At 51.3% G+C, this 21727-nt stretch overlaps 1 protein-coding gene across 2 annotated transcripts in view; it reads right to left on the bottom strand.

Annotated features, from left to right (window-relative positions):
• B4GALNT3 (beta-1,4-N-acetyl-galactosaminyltransferase 3) overlaps positions 1-21727 on the bottom strand; it is a 94036-nt gene that overhangs the window by 22782 nt on the left and 49527 nt on the right. For both annotated transcript variants that reach the window (XM_036866735.1, XM_036866734.1), the window contains exon 2: positions 688-791. In XM_036866735.1, the coding sequence (XP_036722630.1) occupies positions 688-791 (104 nt within the window). The remainder of the gene's footprint in view (positions 1-687; positions 792-21727) is intronic.

Raw genomic sequence — 21727 nt, forward strand, 5'->3', positions numbered from 1 at the left:
AGGCTCTCCTGAGGGCAGGGACCTTGCCTCCCTCTTCTGTGACTCATCTGTCCTAACAAGTGGGAGCCCCCTTGGGGGAGACACCCCAACTCCTCCCTACCCTGCAGGTCCATGGGTTCAGTTTGGCTCTGGTCCGGCCTTGGAGATCCATGTCTGTTCTACGCTCAGAGGCTCAACCTTAGGGCTCCAGGCTGAACTGGACCTCAAGTTCCCTAATCCCCACCCAGAGCAGCTTCTAGGGACCATCAGCCCAAGAAACACCATAGGGAAAATGCTCCATTACAAATCTGCCCCCCAGCTATTTGCAGGGAGGGGCCGTCTCTACCGCATCATCTCTGACTCCTAGCAGCAAGCACCTGGGACTGTCACTAAAGTACCAGCCCAGTCCTCATTCCGGCAAGAGGCGAGAGGTGCTGGTCCGGCTCAGGCTGCTGATGGAGGCCACATGCCTGGACGGCTCAGACTTGGGCATCTTGAACTATGCGACAAGGCTTTGGGGAAGGCAGGATGGACGTCTCTACCCACGAAGCTGGGAGAGCCCGTGAGGCCAGCCTGCCATCCAGGGACTCCTGCTCTGCCCTGCCCTAACACAGGACGTGAGGACGCCCTGAAGGCTCTGCGGGCAGGGGGAGCTGAGGACCCACGTTAACGCACCAGCAGGGAGGACGGGCTGACCCTGCCACGTACCTTGAGGCCCAGCCTCTGGGGACGGTAGAACTGGAGATTTGGATCCACAGCCGGAATGTTCCTGCTGGCCAGAGCCTTGGCCAGTTCTCTCCAGCTGCCATACCCTGAGGAAGGGAAAGAAGAAGAGAGGAACAAGGTCAGCACGACCTGAAGCCCTCATAAATCTGCGAGATTCAGGGCATAATAACAGAGGTAATCGTGTACCTTCTGTGGCTCCTGAGCCCTCGTCATGGGGTGGGTATGAAGTGGGGTGGAGTGTAGGGGGACAGTCACAACCTCGGCCAAGGTCAACACGGCAGAGAGCGAGGGCATGAGCTCATCTCTTGTTAGGACTCGCTGTCCTTCCTAATTCAGAGGAGGAACCAGGCCAGGTGAACCCGGAGCTTTGTCCTGCCATGTGACCACCACAGGCTGCCTGTCGAGGCCAATATTGCCCAAAAGCCACTGGGTGCATGGCGGCCAAGCTGAGCTTTCCCCTCACAACCTCCCTGCCTCCGAGCCAGGGAGCCGGCAGGGTATCTGACGGGGGGCCCTCCCCCTGCCCACCGTTAGTCGCTGGGCTGCTGGATGGACCCAGAGCTGGGGGCGCCAGGAGACTGTGGGCCAGGACTTGGCGTTGGCCTGTCAGAATTATAAACAGCTGGAGATATGAGATTTGAGGTCCAGCTCCTCCTAGATGCATCTAGAGGCTGTGTGTGACGGCTGACATCTGTGCCCTGAGGCCCTGGAGCCGGTCGGCTTTCACACACCTGGGAAGGTAACAGCCAAATCACGGTGAGAATGAGGGAGATGCGCGTGCATTCACGGCCACGCAAAGGGGCAAGGAGCCGCCGAGGGTTCGGGGCGGAGAATCAGAGCTCAGTGGTCAGCACCGCTGTCCACTGGGGGCCGGGGCTGCCCACAGGTCAGGGGGACGCTCGGGCAGGATGGAGACTTTGTGGAACCATAAGGCAGAATCACAGGCCACCAAGAGCTGGGAGGGGCCTTCAAGACCACCTAGTCTTCATTTCAGGTGAGGAAATGGAAGCCCAGCTATCTGGAGTCACTTAGCAAACACAGCTGACCCCCTTGTCCACAGGGGATACACTCAAGACCCCCAGTGGATGCCTGAAACCACACATAGCAACCGAACCCCATATATACGATGTTTTCTCCTATACATACTTATGATTAAGTTTAATTTACAAATTAGGCACCGTGAGAGATTAATAATGTTAACTGAAAATCAAATAGAACAGTTGTAACAATATATTGTAATAAAAGTTATGTGAATGAGTCTCTCTCAAAATATTTTATTGTACACATTGAATGCCTCTGCCATGTTAATGGAGCACTTATCACTCACTGTGGCTGTAGCTTTTGCAGTTTGAGGTGTGACAGCAAAACCACCAAAAACTTCTTTTCCCTTCTTCACAATTTCACGAAGAAAAGATTTGCTCGTGCCGTAGATCTTAGCAACCTTAGCCTACGGTTTTTTTTCTTTCTTTAAGTTTCACCTTTTCACTTAGAAGAAGCACCTTATGGCTTTCCTTTGGCAAATGCGAATTTCCAGCATCACTGCCGTTGCACCGTGGGGACAGTATTGAGTAAAATAAGGGTCACTTGAACACAAGCACTGCGATGCCAGGACAGTCCATCTGGTAACCGAGACAGCTACTACATGACGAACGGTGGGAGGGGCTGGAGAAAGGGGGTGACTCACTTCCCGGGCAAGATGGAGCAGGACAGCGTGAGATTTCATCACGCCGATCAGAACGGTACCCACTTGAAAGCTTATGAATTGTTTACTTCTAGAACTTCCCATTTAATATTTTCAGACCCTGGTTGACCTTGGGTAACAGGAACCACTGAAAGCGAAATCACGGATCAGGTGGGACCACTGTAGTGACAAAGCTAAGGCTAGAACCCAAGAGTTCAGATGGAACCTACTGGGCTGCAAAAGCGCAGAAAGCTCTCCAACAGCTTCATCGAGATGCTCCCAGGACACTGCCGTGGGCGCTGCCCGGGAGTTAGACGGGCACCACCGGCCACCGTGAGCCAAGAGATGCCTGGAAGCAGAAGCATCCTAGGACCCCCAGGCGGGCACCAGTAGAGGCACAACCAGCCAACCAGACACAGAGGAAAGAGCACAGCCCACAGATACGGGCCACAGAAGGTGGACATCAGCACTTTGCCGCAGCGTGTGTGTGTGTGTGAATACCTCCAAGAAGGGGGGTGGAATGTGGGGCGCGGCGGGGGAGCTTTTCTTATCCAGTTACATGCTGGGTGCTCCACAGGGTTTACTCAGCACCTCGCAGGCGTGATCCCATCTGGGCCAGGTCTGATTACCCCCACTTCACAGATGGGGAAAAGAGAAGCCCAGGGCTGAAGGTCACAGAGTCTGCTGTCTCGAAGCCAGCATCGGAACAGAGAGCCTCTCTGCCTCACCAGCCAGCGTTTCCTCTTCCCGCCTACATTTTCTCCTGTGGATGCTGTTTGGTGTGGACTTGGAGGAGACCCGGGGGCAGAGGTGTCCGCTGGGGATCTGTGCCCCTGGGTTTCTGCGCAGACATTAACCGTCCACTCATGTTATGTTTATCGGGACTTCCGCAGGTTTATCCTGCTGCCATCAAGGTCTCTGCTGTTTCCATGGCTGGCCAGCTAGCACGCAGCAACAGGTCAGACTAGTTCGACACAGAGAGATGTTCTGGGGAAGCAGGATCCCTGAGCCAGTGCGGTGACGTAAGGGTGAGGGAGGGAGGGAGGGAGACAGAAAGAGAAAGAATGTCCCCAGACCCAGCCCTACCTTCCTGCCTGGTGTTCCTGCGCTAACCTGGCTAAGACACTGCTAACAAAGGAGTCCCATCCCTGCCCAGGCCCCGGGGGCTGTGGATTAGTAGCTGGAGGCTCGGGGGCCTGGGGGACAAGTGAGTCGCACCGTGGGAGGGGAGGGGAGGCGCTGCCTTGCTTCTGCCTCAGAACGACTGGGTCACCTCTTCCTTGACTTTGCTCTGTGGCTGAAAACGACCTACTTGTAGACAAGGCTGTGAGGATATAACCCTAAAAATGCAATTTGCCGCATCCGAGGGAGTTCCGGCGTGTCTCCCAGGCATGTTCTTTCCCACACACTAGTTTTCAGTGCCAGCCAAATTCTTTGACTCCTGGAAGGTGAGACAAGTCACCCCAAGGTCAGTGGACTCTCCACATGGTCTTCACCATGCCGTGTCCTCGCATTTACTGGGAAGTGACAAGGAACACTCTCTCCTGGACCAAACTTTGGAAGGGCTCCTCTGAGCACTCTTTTCGACTAGGCCGTGGTCCTTGGGCCCTGTCCTTGGCCTGCCCAGCCCAGCTTTTAGGAAGAATCCTGTTAACTCTGTTTACCCTCCACCCTTGATACCTGAACCCAATCAGGTAGCCAGGATGCTGCTAGGCCAGGTTAGCAAGAACCCCCCCACCCTGATGTCTCCTCCTGCTAATTCTCCATCCACTGACCCCTCACGCTACTTGTGGGCTGTAAATCCCTGGCTGCCTTTGGAACTGAGCTCAGCTCTATACCTCAGTCTCTTTCCCACACTGTGATAGTACTGAATTAAACCTGTCCATCACCTTTAACTTGTGCCTGGCTCTATTTCTCTTTAAAAGAGGGTAACAGGTGGCTCTCCCAGTAAACAAGGACAAATCCACAGAAGGGAGGGGAGGTCAATGGTTAAACCTAACCGGGCCCTGCCCAGGTCACAGGTTCGTCTAGATGGCTTTGAAATTACTTGGAGCAAGACAGTCAACAGCCCAGCCTTTAGCGATTCAAGGAGCAGGAAACGCCCTTGGCAGACCTCACAGTGTGGAAAAGACAATAAGGCTTGGAGTCAGGAAGCTCTCCATGGATGGCCACCATTATAAACGGTAACTGCTTGAGCAAGTAACTGAACCTCTCTGGTCTTCTGTCTCTGGCTGGTGGAGATAAGACCCCTGCCCCTGCCGTGAGGATTAAATACTGTGCGTGTCAGACACAACTAGCACCCCATCACCCATCAATGTCTGAGTTCAGGGTTTTGGACTTGGGCGTCAGAAGATGTGAGTCCCAGCGCCTCGAGAGTTTTATAAAAACCGGAAACGGCCAGTCGCCACCTCTCTCCTCTGTGCAGAGAAGCAAGAGGGCCATGGGCAGCAGCGACTCAGTGGTGGGGGTAACAGACAGCACTTCCTCTCTGCTGCCCGGCTGTTCTCTGCACCCCTCCCATCACCCACCTATCCCCCAACCCCGTTAATATTCACTGAGTGCACAGCAGGCGTCAGGCACGGTGTGGAGCTTCTCCGCTGTGTTAACCCTACCAGAGGTACCCTGGCCCCGCTTAGCCCCCTGGGGGAACCAGGAGCTAAAGAATGTGCTGATTTAACTCTTGACACTTGTCACCTGCCCTCGGGTAAGTGAACTCCTGCTCCTGGCCAGAGCACCAGCTGCCAGGGCCCCTTTCTCCTGCAACAGGTGTCACATTTGTGCCAGGAGACAGACGCCCCGATCTCAGGTGACAGATAAAGCACCACCGTAGGCCTCACATTCTGCCCTCACAAAGCTGGGCTATCAAATTCACCATCAGCCGGAACTCTGCCAACATCTCTCCTCTGTGCAACGTGGACTCTTCAAAGGCCTGGAGAGCATCTCTTTGGCTCTTCGGTGAAAATACAGCATAAGCACAGCCCTTGGTGCTTTTTTTTTTTTTTTCCAGATGATACTTTTTTTTTTAATTTATTTATTTTATTTTTGGCTGCGTTGGGTCTTCATTGCTGTGCGGGCTTTTCTCTAGTTGCGGCGAGCGAGGGCTACTCTTTGTTGCAGTGCACGGGCTTCTCATTGCTGTGGCTTCTCTTGTTGCAGAGCATGGGCTCTAGGCACATGGGCTTCAGTAGTTGTGGCATGCGGGCTCAGTAGTTGTGGCATGTGTGCTCAGTAGTTGTGGCTCGCAGGCTCTAGAGCGCAGACTCAGTAGTTGTGTCGCATGGGCTCAGTGGTTGTGGCTCGTGGGCTCTAGAGTGCAGGCTCAGTAGTTGTGGTGCACAGGCTTAGTTGCTCCGCAGCATGTGGGATCTTCCCAGACCAGGGCTCGAACCCGTGTCCCCTGCATTGGCAGGTGGACTCTTAACCACTGCGCCACCAGGGAAGTCCCCCTTGGTGCTTTTTTTTTTAAAAAAAACTCTCACCTACATTATTTCCCTGCATCTTAACCAACTCCCTGGGAACTGTTGTCATCTTCTTTAGAGATGAGGAAACAGAGAAGTGAAGTCACACAGTGAATAAGATAATCCACGCTAAGGACTTAGTGCTTGGAACACAACAAGCAATTAACACACTGCAGCTCATCAGTTTACGATCGGTCACAGCATTGCAGATGTGAAACTGGCATTAGCTTCTCCTGATCGCTGGTCTGATTCTCTCGCTGATGTGTCACGTGGTCCACAGGGACATTCACACAAGGGGGAAAGGCAGCCCCTGGCTGCTCAGACAGGTTTTGGATAGACTGTGAAGTTGCAGCTGAGGGACTGGACATGGGGAGAGGAATCAAGAATGATTCAGGATTTCTGCCCTGGCCGTTGGAAGGCTGGAGTTGCGCTTACTGAGATGGGGAGGACGGGTGTCAGAGGAGAGGCAGGGCTGAGAGGAATGCCCAAGAGAGAAGTGGAAGCATGGCGGGGAGGGGGTGCAATGAACGTGGTGTTTCTGAAGCTCCATCTCCAGCTCGGGCAGGGCTCCGCTGGAAAGGGCTCCCACCTGCCCTAAGACGCACTTTGAAAAAGGGGAAGGCCTGCACCCTCAAGGGCTGTAGGAAGGTGGGGTTCAAGGACAAGCCAGGAGGGCTGGTGCCACAGGCTCCATAGGTGTAAAGGACTCAAAGATCTGGGGTGAATGCAGACGATTTGCTAAGAAGCTCAGCGTCTGTAGAGAGAAAAGGTGGTGAACCCCAGAGGAGCTGAGCAGAGACAGAACCCTTGTCCCACTAGAGAACAGCGGGTTGTCCAGGGAACAGGAGGTCATGACACCCGGGCACGGCTCCACAAAGGCCAGGAACCAGCATGGAGTCCTGGGATGAAAAAGCAAGGCTCTGACCTTGGAGTGCACCCGAGGGCCAGTCATGTGGGCTCCGCAGAGCAAAGCTGCCGTGGCTGGACGCCAGCAGGGCCTGGACGCCACCAGAAACCCGAGGTGGCACAGTCAGGGATGAAGCCAGGAACTGTCACCTGGGAGACAGTCCCTAAGGCAAACCACAATCTCTGACAGCAAAGACACGGCCTTTCCTTTCCAGCCGTGACACCCCAGAGAACGTGATGCAGGAGGAACTATTATTAATGTAACCTTAACATTTACGTGTCGGGCATATACCTATATTTATAGTAAATGAAATATAGATGATTTTATTTAGTACAACAACCCTATAGGAAAATAAGGCTTAGAGGATAAAAATCTCACTGAAAGTCCCAGAGATAGTAAGTGACAGAAGGTTTGAACCCTGTGTCCTGAATTCCACGCCTCTCTACAGAACAGACTTGAGAACCTGGTCCAGCTCTGCCACCTCCTCATCAACTGGCGTCAGGCACACCTTAGTCACCGGCCCATCCCTCCCCAATTACCTCCTACTCACCCGCCCATACCCCACCCCGACACCCCACTGACTAGCTCCCCACTCCCTCTAACGCCAATAACACCAATAACACCTCCCCATATAAGCCAAATAAGAGCAAGAGGGCGCATGGAGACCCAAACACCCCCAATCAGCTGGAACACTGGGCAGAAAGCACCTGCGAGTGGGCCTGCTGCCCTCGCCCCGGTCTCGGAGCCTCTTCTTTCTCAACACGAGGGTGAACCACGCAGCCGCGGGTCTGGAGCAGGGTGGGCCCCAAGGAGGGTCCTAAGTGTGGGTCCAGCTCCATCTCACGCTCCCTCGTAGCACAGGTACAGGGCGGAGGGTATGCAGGGTGGGAGACCGGTGGGGTCCCGAGGTCTCCCCAGCCACTCTTTGATTTGATGAGTAGAAATACGGAAAGGGCCCCGACGAGCCTCTCCCCCCTGCCCACCAGCTCCTAGGCTCAGAGCAAAATAGCCAGCCACCCCCAGCTCCCTGCCGAGCCCGCCCTGAGCTGCCGTGGGGCTGGGGCCGCAGCAGGGCAGGCCGGGGCTCGCCAGCAAGACGCAAGGGGCCGTGCCCACCGCCCTGCCGGCTGCCAACCGAGGGGGCCCAAAGAGGGGCGTCGGAGCTGTGCCAGAGACGTGCTTGTGCACTTCAGCCCCGCTGCTTGTGTCCTGCTCACCCGGACATCCAGATCTGAGCATGAGACTTGAAGGGGGTGGGTGAGGCCTGCACCCAGCCCCGCTCTGTAACTTCCCACCCCCCGAGCCGTGGATCGACCCGCAGAGGTCCCCGAAGGTCTGGCCAGGCGCCAAGGCACCTCCAGGATATCGTCATCATCACCATCATCGTGACAAAGAACAAAACAAACCCCACAACCTTTCAGGCCCCATGTACTCATCCGGGTCATGACAGGACAGTCAGAGCCACAAACACAGTTCTGTCCATGGGGAATTTTGACGAAGACCCCGGATGAAATGGGATGGTTTCAGGAAGATCTAGAGGTAACAGGGTCCAGGATTTCTAAAATTGGTCCATGCCCACTGAAGAGGTGCTTTAATCCTCGGGTGGACCTGGGCAAGGACCCCATGGGTCAGACTCTCTTGTCCAGTCATCCCGCTGCACTGGGACACAGACAAGCTTCTGAACGTGGAGGAGCAGTGGGGCAATCCTCTCCCCTCCTGGAGTCTTTCAAAGAGGAAGTTCAGTGGCGGTCAAGGGTAAGCAATGGCAGGCTGGGAAGAGTGAATGCATGAATCAATGAACCAACCAATCCCCAGGCACTTATTGAGCACCTGCTGTATACTCAGAGCTCTGCTAACTGCTGCAACGGGGAGAAAGGTACAAAAGGAGACATTCAGCTCCATCCACTCCTGGCACACCTGGGGTGGGCATCGTGGTGAATGAAGGGATCCACGTGACTGTGGCCTCGTGCATGTGCTCTGGACCCAACGCCGCGCCCCATGCAGGGCACGCACAAGCCATTCCTGCTTTAGGCAACAGACAGCTGCACCTCAGGCCGCTGAGCTCACCAGATGCTGATGGTGTGATGCTGTGATGATTTTCCAGACTTGCAGGAACCTCAAAGTGCTCTTCAAACATTTTCTGGGACCAGAGAACTGGGCTCCAAGATCCCAGAGTTCCAGAGAAGCAACACAGAGAGAAGAAAACCCTGGTTCCAGAAGATGGCCCTGGAGTCATCCCAGCAGAAAGGTCACCAGGACCCACCGGAAGACCTGGCGCAGCGCACAGAAGCTCTGGGGTTTGGAGCCACAGCGGACGATGGCCCAGCAGCTCGTCACAGCCCATGCTCTGGCTCCCGCTCCTTTCCAGGTGGCAGGACGGAGAAGTGGAGGCCCGAGATCCCAGAACTCTCCTTCCCGACTGGATGGAGGTGGGAGGGGTACTTTCCATAGTTAAAGTTCTCGAAGGACTGTCAGGGACAGAAGGTGTCATAGGAAGAAAGAGCGGGAACCAGAAGGAAAAACTGAACGCTGGAAAAAAGACTGGGGGAGGGGGGAGTGGAGATTCCACTGGGAATGTGCCTTTAAAAAAGAAGAGAGAGGGACTTCCCTGGTTGCGCAGTGGTTAAGAATCCACCTGCCAATGCAGGGGACACGGGTTCGAGCCCTGGTCCGGGAAGATCCCACATGCCACAGGACAACTAAGCCCATGAGCCACAGCTACTGAGCCCGCGAGCTGCAACTACTGAGACTGTGCGCCTAGAGCCCGTGCTCCGCAACAAAGAGAAGCCACCACAATGAGAAGCCCACGCACCGCAACGAAGAGTAGCCCCCGCTCGGTGCAACTAGAGAGAAGCCCGGGTGCAGCAACAGAGACCCGACACAGCCGAAAATAAATAAATAAATAAATAAAATTATTTTTAAAAATTTAAAAAATAAAAAAGAAGAGAGCGTCACCCAGCCAACTAACGAGAGACACGGGAGGGGAGAAGTGGGAAACATGGGACAATAAAGTTAACTACAAAGACCGTGGGGAGACCACAGTGAAATGCCAGAGGGGACCGGGAAGGGTAGCAGCACTGCTTACAAATCCCCCATCCACCCATTAACCCGCCCCGCCCAGCAGCAGCCTGGTACCCTGTGCACGTAACAGGGTGACCGTCACAGCTAACACATGTGCACTTGCCCAGGCCCGTGTGTGCTAAGCACCGGACAGGCACCGTCTCGTTTAATCTTCATACAATCCTTTCAGGATGGTGTTAATATTCTTCCTATTTTACAGGTGAGCAAACTGAGGCCCTGGGCAGTTCGGAGAGTACAATCTGCTCAAGACCTCAGAACCCTTAGAAAACAGAGCTGGGATTCTCGAACCCAGGGCATCTGACTGATTCCACGCCAGGGAAGTCCCATCATCTGACTCTTTTAAAACAAAAAAATATTTCTTAACAGGTATCTAATACAGACCCTTTTGTTTGTTGAGTGAGGAAACAATGGAATCCAAAGGAAGCAGGAAGAGAGAGGCACCCCGAGGCCAAGAGAGTTTTCTAGGGCCACACAGGGACTAGGTTTGGAACCTAGAGCCAGCAACCTCCAGGCCTCTCTCCCCTGATGTCTCCGCTGAGAACAATGTACGCTTTCCAGCTGAACCCTTCTCTCTCCTCCATCAGCCTTGAGAACACGGAAGGTGAAGGGTCTGACCTGAAGGCTGCCAGCCTCTAGCTGGTGAGGTCTGACGGAGCTGACGTGCCAAAGCCAAGCTGAGCTTGTCGTCACCTGTCCCGGGGAAGGCGGGCCAAGCGTGAGACCGGGAGGCACGCCCGGTAGTAGCTCTGGTCTCCAGCCGAGGACCTGGGCGCTGTGTTCCTCCAGAATATCACACTAGCAGAAGCTCAAGGGCGAGAGCACACCTAGGATGGAGGCCGGCGTCCTGTGTTAGCCCCCAGCCCTGAGTCAGCAGCGTCCCACCACGACCCCTCCATCCAATGCCTTCATGTCCAAGCTCTCTTATATTTTCATCCCGATCCTAGAGTCATGTCCATTTTTTTTTTTTTAAAGATTTAATGATTGGGGCTTCCCTGGTGGCGCAGTGGTTGGGAATCTGCCTGCCAATGCAGGGGACACGGGTTCGAGCCCTGGTCTGGGAAGATCCCACATGCCGTGGAGCAGCTAGGCCCGTGAGCCACAATTACTGAGCCTGCGCGTCTGGAGCCTGTGCTCCGCAACAAGAGAGGCCGCGATAGTGAGAGGCCCGCGCACCGTGATGAAGAGTGGCCCCCACTTGCCGCAGCTAGAGAAAGCCCTCGCACAGAAATGAAGACCCAACACAGCCATAAATAAATAAAATTTAAAAAAAAAAAAAAAAAAAAAAAAGATTTAATGATTGATTGATTGATTGACTGATTGCTATGTTGGGTCTTCGTTTCTGTGCGAGGGCTTTTCTCTAGTTGCGGCAAGCGGGGGCCACTCTTCATCGCGGTGCGCGGGCCTCTCACTGTCGCGGCCTCTCTTGTTGCGGAGCACAGGCTCCAGACGCGCAGGCTCAGTAATTGTGGCTCACGGGCCCAGTTGCTCCGCGGCATGTGGGATCTTCCCGGACCAGGGCTCGAACCCGTGTCCCCTGCATTAGCAGGCAGATTCTCAACCACTGCGCCACCAGGGAAGCCCGAGTCATGTCCATTTTGCTGACGGGGATACAGAGACCCACAGATAAGTGAACGGACTTGTCTACTGTCAAAGGGGAGTCAGGGTTAAGACCGTGCTCACTCGTGGCTGCTGGGTTCAGTGGGCTACAGGGAGCCTGGCTGGGGAAGGATCCTGCTGAACTCAGTCTAGGAGAGGGTTGAGCGTTAGCACCGCGTTGGCAGGAACTAGGTCTCATCATTACATTCACACTGTGTAAATCAGCTGGAATTGGAACCACCGTTCTACTTCCTGTCTCTATGAATCTGACCACTAGACACCTCAGATAAGTAGAATCATGCAATATTTGGCCTTTGGGTCTGGCTTCTTTCACTTAATGTTTTCAAGGTTCATCCGTGTGGTAGCATGTGTCAGAATTTCCTTCCTTTTCCAGCCGAACCATATCCCATCATATGGATGGACCACATTGTGTTTCTCCGTTCATCTGTCGATGGACACTTGGGTTGTTTCTACCTTTGGCTACTGTGAATAACACTGCTGTGAACATGGGTGGGCAAGTGTCGTTCGAATCCCTGCATTCTCTTCTTTTGGGAAGGTGCTCTCTTTTAAACTGCTAAAAACTTTGTCCATTCTTCCAGAGATAGGCCAAGGGGGGCCAGGCTGCTGCGCCCTCATGGCAGAGACAAGGTGGGAAACCTCGTGTCCGCCTGAGGATGCAGGAAGTCTGTGGACCGTGGGTGGGAGCAGGGTGGAGCCTCCCAGCCAACAAGTTAAGAGGGAGAGCAGAACTTCCGAGGGTGCCCACGGCGGGGCCCTCCGCATGGACAGCAACATCCTAGCCCACTAGCCTCTGTGGAAATGAGCAGTTTCAACACATCCCAGCTTCTGAGAGAGGCTAAGTTACCTGGGCCCCTAGAACTCCAGCCCAGTGCCAACACGGGTCCACAAACTGGGGGCTACCCATCCTCAAGGAGACAGGTACAGGAGCTTAGAGTAAACGTTGGGAACCTGTGGATGCAAGCTGACATTTCTGTAACACCAACATAGGACAGTGTGGTGTGGACCACTTTGGATGTCTCTAACTCCCACGGTGAGTCGTGAGGGCTGCAAGCTGCTTACTGGTAACGCGTAGTGAGACCACACCTGTGACAGGGTGGGAGCCAAAATCAAGAAGTAGAAAAACTGGCCCTTCGCTCAAGATAGTTTGTTCAGTTAGCATCAGGGGCCTGCCTGCCTGTCTCCCTTCCTTTCCCTCTCCTCCTTCCTAATTTGGACGAAAGGCAATCTGGGGAAAGACTACAGCGTGGCTCACAGAATCAGCCAGAAGCACACAACCAGGCTCCAGAAAGGCCAAGGACCAGGGCAGTGATGGAGACCTCACCAGACGGCCAATGATGCTCCAAGTATCTGTGTGTCTCTACTCAGAATACAAATTCCCAGGAAAGAGTCCGAGTGGCCTCAGCTTGGGCCGGGTGTCCCTCTGGTGGAGAAGGGGGGCGTGCAGTGGGCAGTGGGGTTGAGACCCCTGCAGCTCCTCTAGAAGAGCAGGTGGAGGGAGGGAGACTGCTCCCTCCCTCCATGTGAAAATTATGGGGATTTTTCTGAATCTTCCATGCAAAAATAGCTGAACTCAATAATTGACCATTATTCCTAAAACAAAAGTGGGACTTGTCTGAGAGTCCTATTTTTTAAGCAGGGGCACATAAAATGCAGATATAGCTGAAAGTATGAAAGACACAGACACACAGAGTTGGTTCTATAATACTTAAAAGACTTTACAGAATAGGGGGAAGATGGGAGAGTTGATTATCTAGAATATCCTCAGGAAAAGTAAATTCCAGACTCATACAGACACACAATGTTCAAAACACAGTTCTTGGGAAGAGAGGTAAAACCATCATCTGTCAGAGTCTTTGAAAGTAACACTTCATCAATTCGTTTTAACCTTGGTTAAAAAAAAAAAAAATGGGGGCTTCCCTGGTGGCGCAGTGGTTGAGAATCTGCCTGCCAATGCAGGGGACACGGGTTTGAGCCCTGGTCTGGGAAGATCCCACATGCCGCGGAGCAACTAGACCCGTGAACCACAATCACTGAGCCTGCGCGTCTGGAGCCTGTGCTCCGCAACAAGAGAGGCCGCGATAGTGAGAGGCCCGCGCACCGCGATGAAGAGTGGCCCCCACTTGCCACAACTAGAGAAAGCCCTCGCACAGAAACGAAGACCCAACACAGCCAAAAATAAATAAATAAATTAATTAATTAAAAAAAAAAAAAAGAGTTCATGGTTAAAGCAGGAGATATTTAAAGAAATAATTATAAAAAAAAAAATGTAAGCACTGCAGTCGAGGGGAGCTTAGTAATCATCACTGCAGCCCCCTACATTCTACATAAAGAAAACTGACGGCGTGAAGACCGAGGTCACTGTCTGAGGTCACAAAGCAAGTTAGAGGCAGAACCGGCACTGGAACCCAGGTCTCCTCTCTTCCAGATCAGGATCTTCCGTCCAGACCGTAGGACTAACCTGGTTGTCCCCTGTGATGAGCCTGGCGCGAGATGTACAGCAGGATCGGGGGCGGTGACAGCACTTTGTGGTCGACTGAGTGTGGCCCCTGCTGAGCAAAGGGCCATGGTCTAAAGCAGCCTGCAGAACACGTTTCTCCGGGTATTTGAGAGCTTGCTCGTTTGGGTCCAGACCAGTTCTCGATGTAGAAGCTGTGAGTGTATAAAGGCAGGCCTCAGAGCCCTTCAGAAGCAGCGCTGTGCCACATGCACCTCCGACCCCTTCAGCCACAGCTTTAAGTATGAAGATGTTCGGTTTCCTTTGAGACGAGATGGTGGAGGAGAAGGACTCCACCAAGGTCACCTCCTCTCACAAAAACACCAAAATCACAACTAACTGCTGAACAACCATCGGCAAAACAGACTGGAACCTACCAAAAAAGATGTTCTATATCCGAAAACAAAGAAGCCACAGTGACATGGCAGGAGGGGCACTGTCACAATATAATCAAATCCCATACCCGCCGGGTGGGAGACCCACAAACTGGAAACTTCAGTTTAAAATACTCAACTCCATTAAAGCAATATCTGCATTTAAAATAAGCTTGGTATGGGACTTCCCTGGTGGTGCAGTGGGTAAGACTCTGCGCTCCCAATGCAGGGGGGCCCAGGTTCGATTCCTGGTCGGGGAACTAGATCCCACATGCCGCAACTAAGAGTTCGCATGCCACAACTAAGGAGCCCGCGTGCCGCAACAAAGAGTCCACATGCCTCAACTAAGGAGCCCGCATGCTGCAACAAAGATCCCTCATGCCACAACTAAGACCCAGTGCAGCCAAATAAATAAATAAATATTTTAAAATTTTTTAAATAAATAAGATAAAATAAGCTTGGTATATTATAATGCATAACACTCAAATGTTTACTCAAGCTTACTTCTGTATGGAATGTTTTCCAGTACAGTAAGCCCCCTACATACGAACGAGATCCATTCCGAGAGCACGTTCCTAAGTCCAACAGAGTTAGCCTAGGTACCCAATTAACACAATCAGCTATATAGTACTGTACTGTGATAGGTTTATAACACTTTTCACACAAGTAATACATAAAAAACAAACAGAAAATAAAGAAAACATTTTTAATCTTACAGTACAGTACCTTGAAAAGTACAGTAGCACCAGTACAACAGCTGGCATCCAGGGGCTGGCACCGAGTGAACAGGCAGGAAGAGTTACTGACTGGAGGAGGGGGAGGAGGTGGGAGATGGTAGAGGGTCGATGACCCTGATGAAGGGTCGTCAGCAATAGGAGACGGAGGAAGCTGCAATTTCACTCACGCCTGACATTGACAGCACAGGTTCTGGGCTGGAAATAAAGATACTGTACTACTGTACTCTATACAGTACTATACAGTAAAGTACACAAAAGCACAACCACTTGTAAGGGATGCAGACACGTGACAATGTACGCCAGACACGTGAACTAACTTACGTGATTGGACATGCGAATGCACGTTTGCATCTTTGACAGTTCACAACTTGAAGGTGCATATGTAGGGGACTTACTGTATGTGATCTAAAAAGTGGCTATAGTAAAGTTCAAAAGAAAGCTACTTTAAGGAACAAATCCAACTGTACTAGATACGCTTGTAAATAAACTTATGGCATTAAAAAAACGAAGATGTTCAACGAACGACTAATGATTTCATTGAAATAACTTTCATTGTTTTTACCACAGTTTGTCCTCTAAGCACCTTTATTAAAAAATATTTAATCCACGTATACAGAAATATCCACAAGCACATTAAATACTCCTTTGCCAGGTTATCTATCAACACTCTACATGGAAGAAAAAAAAAACCCTTTTCTCTGGGTTAATGACCACTTTTTAAAATAAAAAAACAAAGGTAAGTATAGTTGACAATAGGGAGGAATTTAGACTTGGTGGGAAAGGAGCCAGGCAGGAGCAGCGATGGTCAGCTTGGTTGATGTGATGTCTGTTTTCTACCTTCACAAATAAGACTCTGCTCATTGGACTACAGTGTAGTTGTTAAAATATCTACGTTAGTGCCAATGCTACTGAGCTAAATACCGTAAGAGAATCTCTACCAGGCTATTCTTAGCTTCACAAATGCAATGAGGACTTCCCTGGCAGCCCAATGGTTAGGACTCTGTGCTTCCACTGCAGGGGGGCACAGGTTCGATCCCTGATCGGGGAACTAAGATCCCACATGCCGTGTGGCACAACCAAAAAAAAAAAAAAAAAAAACACACACACGCACACAAATGCAATGAAACATTGCCCTCTAGGATGGCTGATTAAACTATTAGTATATGGTCTTTATATTCCAAACAGTCAAACACCAGCTCTAGGTCTATAGAGAAAAGGGCAATCAATAGGAGAGTGAAAATTTGATGAAGTCAACTGGTTATTTGATGTGTCAGTGACCACATTTTCTGAACCCAAAGTCCGGCTATGTGGTCTGACCAAGGCAATAGCATGTCTGCAACAGTTCATCTTTCCTGGAAACCCAGGCCAAACAGTCACATTGTTTATTTGACACTAAATTATCGGTTTCACAGATCGCCATTGTCTTAGCCTCACCAAATTTGCTAAACTCACTGGTGAAATGACCAGACAGGACTGATCTATACAAATCAATCTAGCCTATCTATAGCTGGGTTAACAGGAATCTGGCCAAAGATGCACAAATAGCTCGAGAGGATAAAGTTCATTCCAAGACCCTGTACCCCATGCTGTGCCCTCACCACCCCCCCCACCACCCCTCACCATTTCCCCAGCACTCTCCTCCCCCTGAGGCACAGGCCATGCTGGACAGAGGGACAGCCGGCCCAAACCATACAAGAGGGGGCAGTACAGAATCACTGCGAGGCCAGGTATGTTTTGAAATTCCCCCACATCAAGGACACATGGAGGGGTAGAAAGCCAACGATGTCTAAGTGGCTCCCCTGGCAAATCAAAAAAAAGACTTTCAGGGTAAACGTCCCCAGAATGGCCACGAGCACTACGGAAGGTGAGGTGAGGCTCCACTCTACCCGCTTTTTGCTGAGGATACTGAGCTAAGAAGCATGGTCACCCAACCCGAATCCGTGTGCCCGATGCGTCTTAAAGAACCTCAGCGAACCAACAAATCAAGGTCCAGCAGGAACCAAAGAGGAACTCAAGGACTCGCGCCCGAAATCGGACAGACGGACAGCGCTGATCCTTCCCAAAATAGGAGAAAGTGAAAGAGAGAGCTTTGGAGAAGGAGCCAGGCCCACAAGCACGCTCCAAAGATGCAGAGGCGGGGCTCACGACCACCGAGCCACGCGCTGCGATCAACCTTTGAGATCGCAACCTTTTGGTCCGAGCAACTCTCGTTTTACCTGTGTGATACCTAAATGGTTTCTGGGGTACTTGTGAAGACAAGTGAGGCACTGAGAACTTAGATTATTTTTTGGCCTCCTGAGCATAAACTTTGATATTTAATGACCCGTGATAGCAGTCGGTATCCTAGTAATCCAGAAGACCCTTGGGGATCTATTAACTGTTTAGCATTCCCAGGTCTTAGGGGAATATGTTTTCCGTCTTTCAAAGAGCCTGTTGTAGGCAATTTGAAGAGTAAGATGCAAATATTCCCCAGAGTGGGCAGAGCACTGCGCTAGGTTTCCCCAGAGCTCACCAGCACACAAAAACAGATGCAGGCTTCGCACAAAGAAGGCACAGTCTCTTATTTATTTTGAAGTGGCTTCTTGGATCAGCTTCTTAGAGTTGCGAGGGCTGCACTAAATGGTTCATAGTGGGAAGGAAGCTCAAAAAAAAAGAGACCTGTGGAATTAAAGCAGAAGCTGCAGGCAGTCAATTAGCTGGATTTATTGAGCATCTAGTACGTACATGTAGCCGCTCTGCCCGGCTCTGCGTGAAGGGCCAGTTTGGGAGCCAGGAAGATCTGGAATCGAGCCCCAGCCCTGTCACTTCCAGCTGTGTGAGCTTTGGCAAGTTCCTTAACCTCTCAGGGCCTCAGCTGAGTCAGCTCGCCACCACCCCCCCTTTCCCTTAGGAAGATTAATGAGATCCTTGAATGAATTAAACCAACATTTGCTCCCTGCAGACGGGGTAACAGGCAGCTGCCTCAGCATCATGGTACCAGCTGCTATTTACCGATTGTTTACCCCGTCCAGCATTATTCACTCATTAATTTCCAACATACACTAACTCTGTAAGGTAAATATTTCTCTCCCCATTCTCCCAGTAATAAAACTGAGGTTTAAAGAGTCTACCTGGGACTTCCCTGGTGGCGCAGTGGTTAAGAATCTGCCTGCCAATGCAGGGGACACGGGTTCGAGCCCTGGTCCGGGAAGATCTCACGTGCCGTGAGCAACTAAGCCCGTGTGCCACAACTACTGAGCCTGTGCTTTAGAGCCCGCGAGCCACAACTACTGAGCCCATGTGCCACAACTACTGAAGCCCACGCGCCTAGAGCTTGTGCTCCGCAACAAGAGAAGCCCACACACCGCAACGAAGAGTAGCCCCCGCGCGCCACAACTAGAGAAAGTCCGTGCGCAGCAACGAAGACCCAACACAGCCAAAAATAATAAACAAATAAAATAAATAAATAAATAAAAATAAAACTTTATAAAGAGTCTACATGATTTACTCAAGATCCCATAAGTGCCCAAACTGGAATTCAAACTAGACCCGTCTGGCTCCAAAGTTCAGTCTTCCCACCGCTGCCGGGTCGACCCTCCCAGCAGCCCGGCGACGCCGGTGCTCTGGAGCCGTGGCCGGGGGGAAACGGAGGCAAAGGACCGAGCCCAGGTGGGAAGGAGGAGCCTCAGCCAGCGCTGCTAACGCACAGGGGGCTCCGCTTCCACACACAGGTCTGAGGCCTCCTGTGCTTCCACGACACAAGTCTGCTTCACACACGCAGGGCGCAGCGAGGCCCCTGGAGTTCAGAGAGGAGGATCCTGGTGGTCCGGGAAGACCTCGTGGTGAAGGAGGTCCAGGGCAGGTGCTCTGGGAAGCGGGTGGAGTTGCTGGGCCTGGGAATGGAAGTAAGTCACCGCCCTTAAGGAGTCATGGTTTTTACAGGGCAACCTGGTTTGTTTCCATCTCCAAGCCCCACCCAGGGACCCACCTTGGTTCCCCGCGTGAAACACAGAAGTCTTTACCAAGATGAAAGTAAAAGATGAACACCACCCTCCCCCAGTGTCAGAGTGCAGAGGTTCACCAAGAGAAAGCGATGACCCCTGCAAGCCCCACTGCCCTCCCTCCGGGCCACCGCTCAGTTCTCTTGCTAATAATGCCCCTCATTACGCCTACCTTCACAGCTGGATAACCCACCCTGGGGCCCAGTCTGGACCATCCTCTTTCCTGTCTATGCCCCCACTCTCTGGTCCTTGGGAATCCCGTCTGCACGTGGATGACTTCCCTAGCTGCCCCCTGCCCGCCCCCAGAAATCCACGTCTGTGTCTCTGATTTACGAACCCACTCCCCTGCCCGGAGATCTGGGAGGCATCTCAGACTCAACAGGCCTGAAACCAAACTCTTGATTTTTCCTGCCAAACATGCTTGCTCCCCGTCCTCCCCATTTTAGTAACGGCAGCTCCAGCCTTCCAACTGCCCGGGTCAGAAATCTTTGAATCATTCTTGATTCCTCTCCCCACATACAATCCATCAGCAGGTCCAGTCATCTGTGCCTTCAAAAGCTACCCAAAGTCTGACTTCTTCTGACACCTCTACTTCCCCCACCTCGTCCCGGCCACCATCTCTCGTCTGGTCCCTGTGCCTCCACCCTCACCCCCTACAGTTCAGCAGCCAGAGTGACCCCACCAAAATGCAGGCCACGTCAACCTCCTGCTCAAACGCTCCAGTTCCTTCCCAGCTCACTCCGAATACGATCCAAGGTCCTTTGGATCCTATGAGTGAGGCTTACTGGGGGCAGACCCAGGTTACACTGTTTGTCTTGGCAGCCTTATTATCAGCACCCACTTGCACTATCAAAAGTGTCCCACAGAATGTAAACTGGTGCAGCCACTATGGAGAACGGTATGGAGGTTCCTCAAAAAACTAAAAATAGAGCTGCCATATGATCCTGCAATCCTACTCTTGGGCATATATCCAGACAAAACTATAATTCGAAAAGATACATGCACCCCAATGTTCACAGCAGCACTATTTACAGTAGCCAAGACACGGAAACAACCTAAATGCCCATCAACAGAGGGATAGATAAAGAAGATGTGGTGCATATATACAATGGAATACGACTCAGCCATAAAAAAGAATGAAATAATGCCATTTGCAGCAACATGGATGGACCTAGAGACGATCACACTAAGTGAAGTAAGTCAGACAGAGACAAATATCATATGATATCACTTATATGTGGAATCTAAAATATGACCCAAATGAACTTACCTATGAGACAGAAACAGACTCACAGACATAGAGAGCAAACTTGTGGTTGCCAAGGGGGAGGTGGGGTGGGGGAGGGATGGAGTGGGAGTCTGGGATTAGCAGATGCAAATGATTATATAGAGAGTGGATAAACAACAAGGTCTTACTGTAGAGCCCAGGGAACTGCATTCAGTATCCCGGGATAAACCATCATGGAAAAGAATATGAAAAAGAATGTATATGTATGTATAACTGAATCACCTTGCTGTACAGCAGAAATTAACACAACATTGTAAATCAACTCTACTTCAATAAAATAAATTTTTTTAAAAAGTGTCCCACAGACGATAGGGTCACTCAACTGAAGATGCCTCTCGTGTTAAATCTCTGCCCCGATCTCCTCTCCCGTCCCCTTATCATCGTTCCGCTCCAGCTGTTCTGGTTTCCTAGCTGTTCCTCCCATCACCAGGCATGCAGTACCTCAGGGTCTTCACACCCCCAGATATGGACACGGCTGTTTCTCTCTTCCCTGGTCATCCCATCTACAACAGTTCTCTCTGCCCCCAGTTACCACCTTCTCTTACCCTGTGTTATTCTTCTTTCTTTTTTCTTTTTTTGGCCGTGCCACGCGGCTGGCAGGATCTTAGTTCCCCGACCAGGGATTGAACCCGCAACCCCTACAGTGGAAGCGCGGAGTCTTTACCACTGGACCGTCAGGGAAGTCCCCGTTACTTTTCTTAATAGCACTTATTACCACTTGACATGTTATGCGTGTGTGTGTATAAAATCTATCTTCTCCCCATACCTATTTTGCTTATTATGCCTAGCACATAGTAGGCACTTGTTGAGGAAATGATGTCACTGTTAAGAGTATCCATCCAGCTCCACACAATGGTTAAAAGGAAGAGCTGCAGAGTCAGATGCCATGGTATCTAGCTACATGATCTCAATCTCTAAAGCCTTGGTTTCCTTCTCTAAAACAATGATATTAGTAGGATTTACACCTTACGGGGTTACTGGTTATGAGGATCAAATGAGAGTGGCATATAGGAAGTGCTCCATAATACTGGAGATAATAATAGAAAAAACAAGGGTTAAAACATTTAGCATTTAATATGTGCCAGGCAGTGTACTAAACATTTTATAAATATTATCTCATTTAATTCTCATAGGAAACCCTTTGAGGTAGGTACTGCCATTATCTCCATTTTACAGATGAGGAAACTGAAATTCAAAGAGGTTAAGTAACTTTCCCAAAACCACACAGCTGGTAAGTGGCAGAGCCGGGATTTGATCCCAAGGTCTCTGGTTCCAGCATCTGTTCTTACCCACTCTTCTGCTTTGATTACAAACTCCTCCTATGTGTGGTTCCTTTTGTTTTCTAAAAATTCCAAGTGTTCACCACAACCGGTGAACTACAGAGAGATACAGTTGGCCCTTGAAC

The sequence above is a fragment of the Balaenoptera musculus genome, chromosome 10 (genome assembly GCF_009873245.2).
Source record: "Balaenoptera musculus isolate JJ_BM4_2016_0621 chromosome 10, mBalMus1.pri.v3, whole genome shotgun sequence".
NCBI lineage: Eukaryota > Metazoa > Chordata > Mammalia > Artiodactyla > Balaenopteridae > Balaenoptera > Balaenoptera musculus.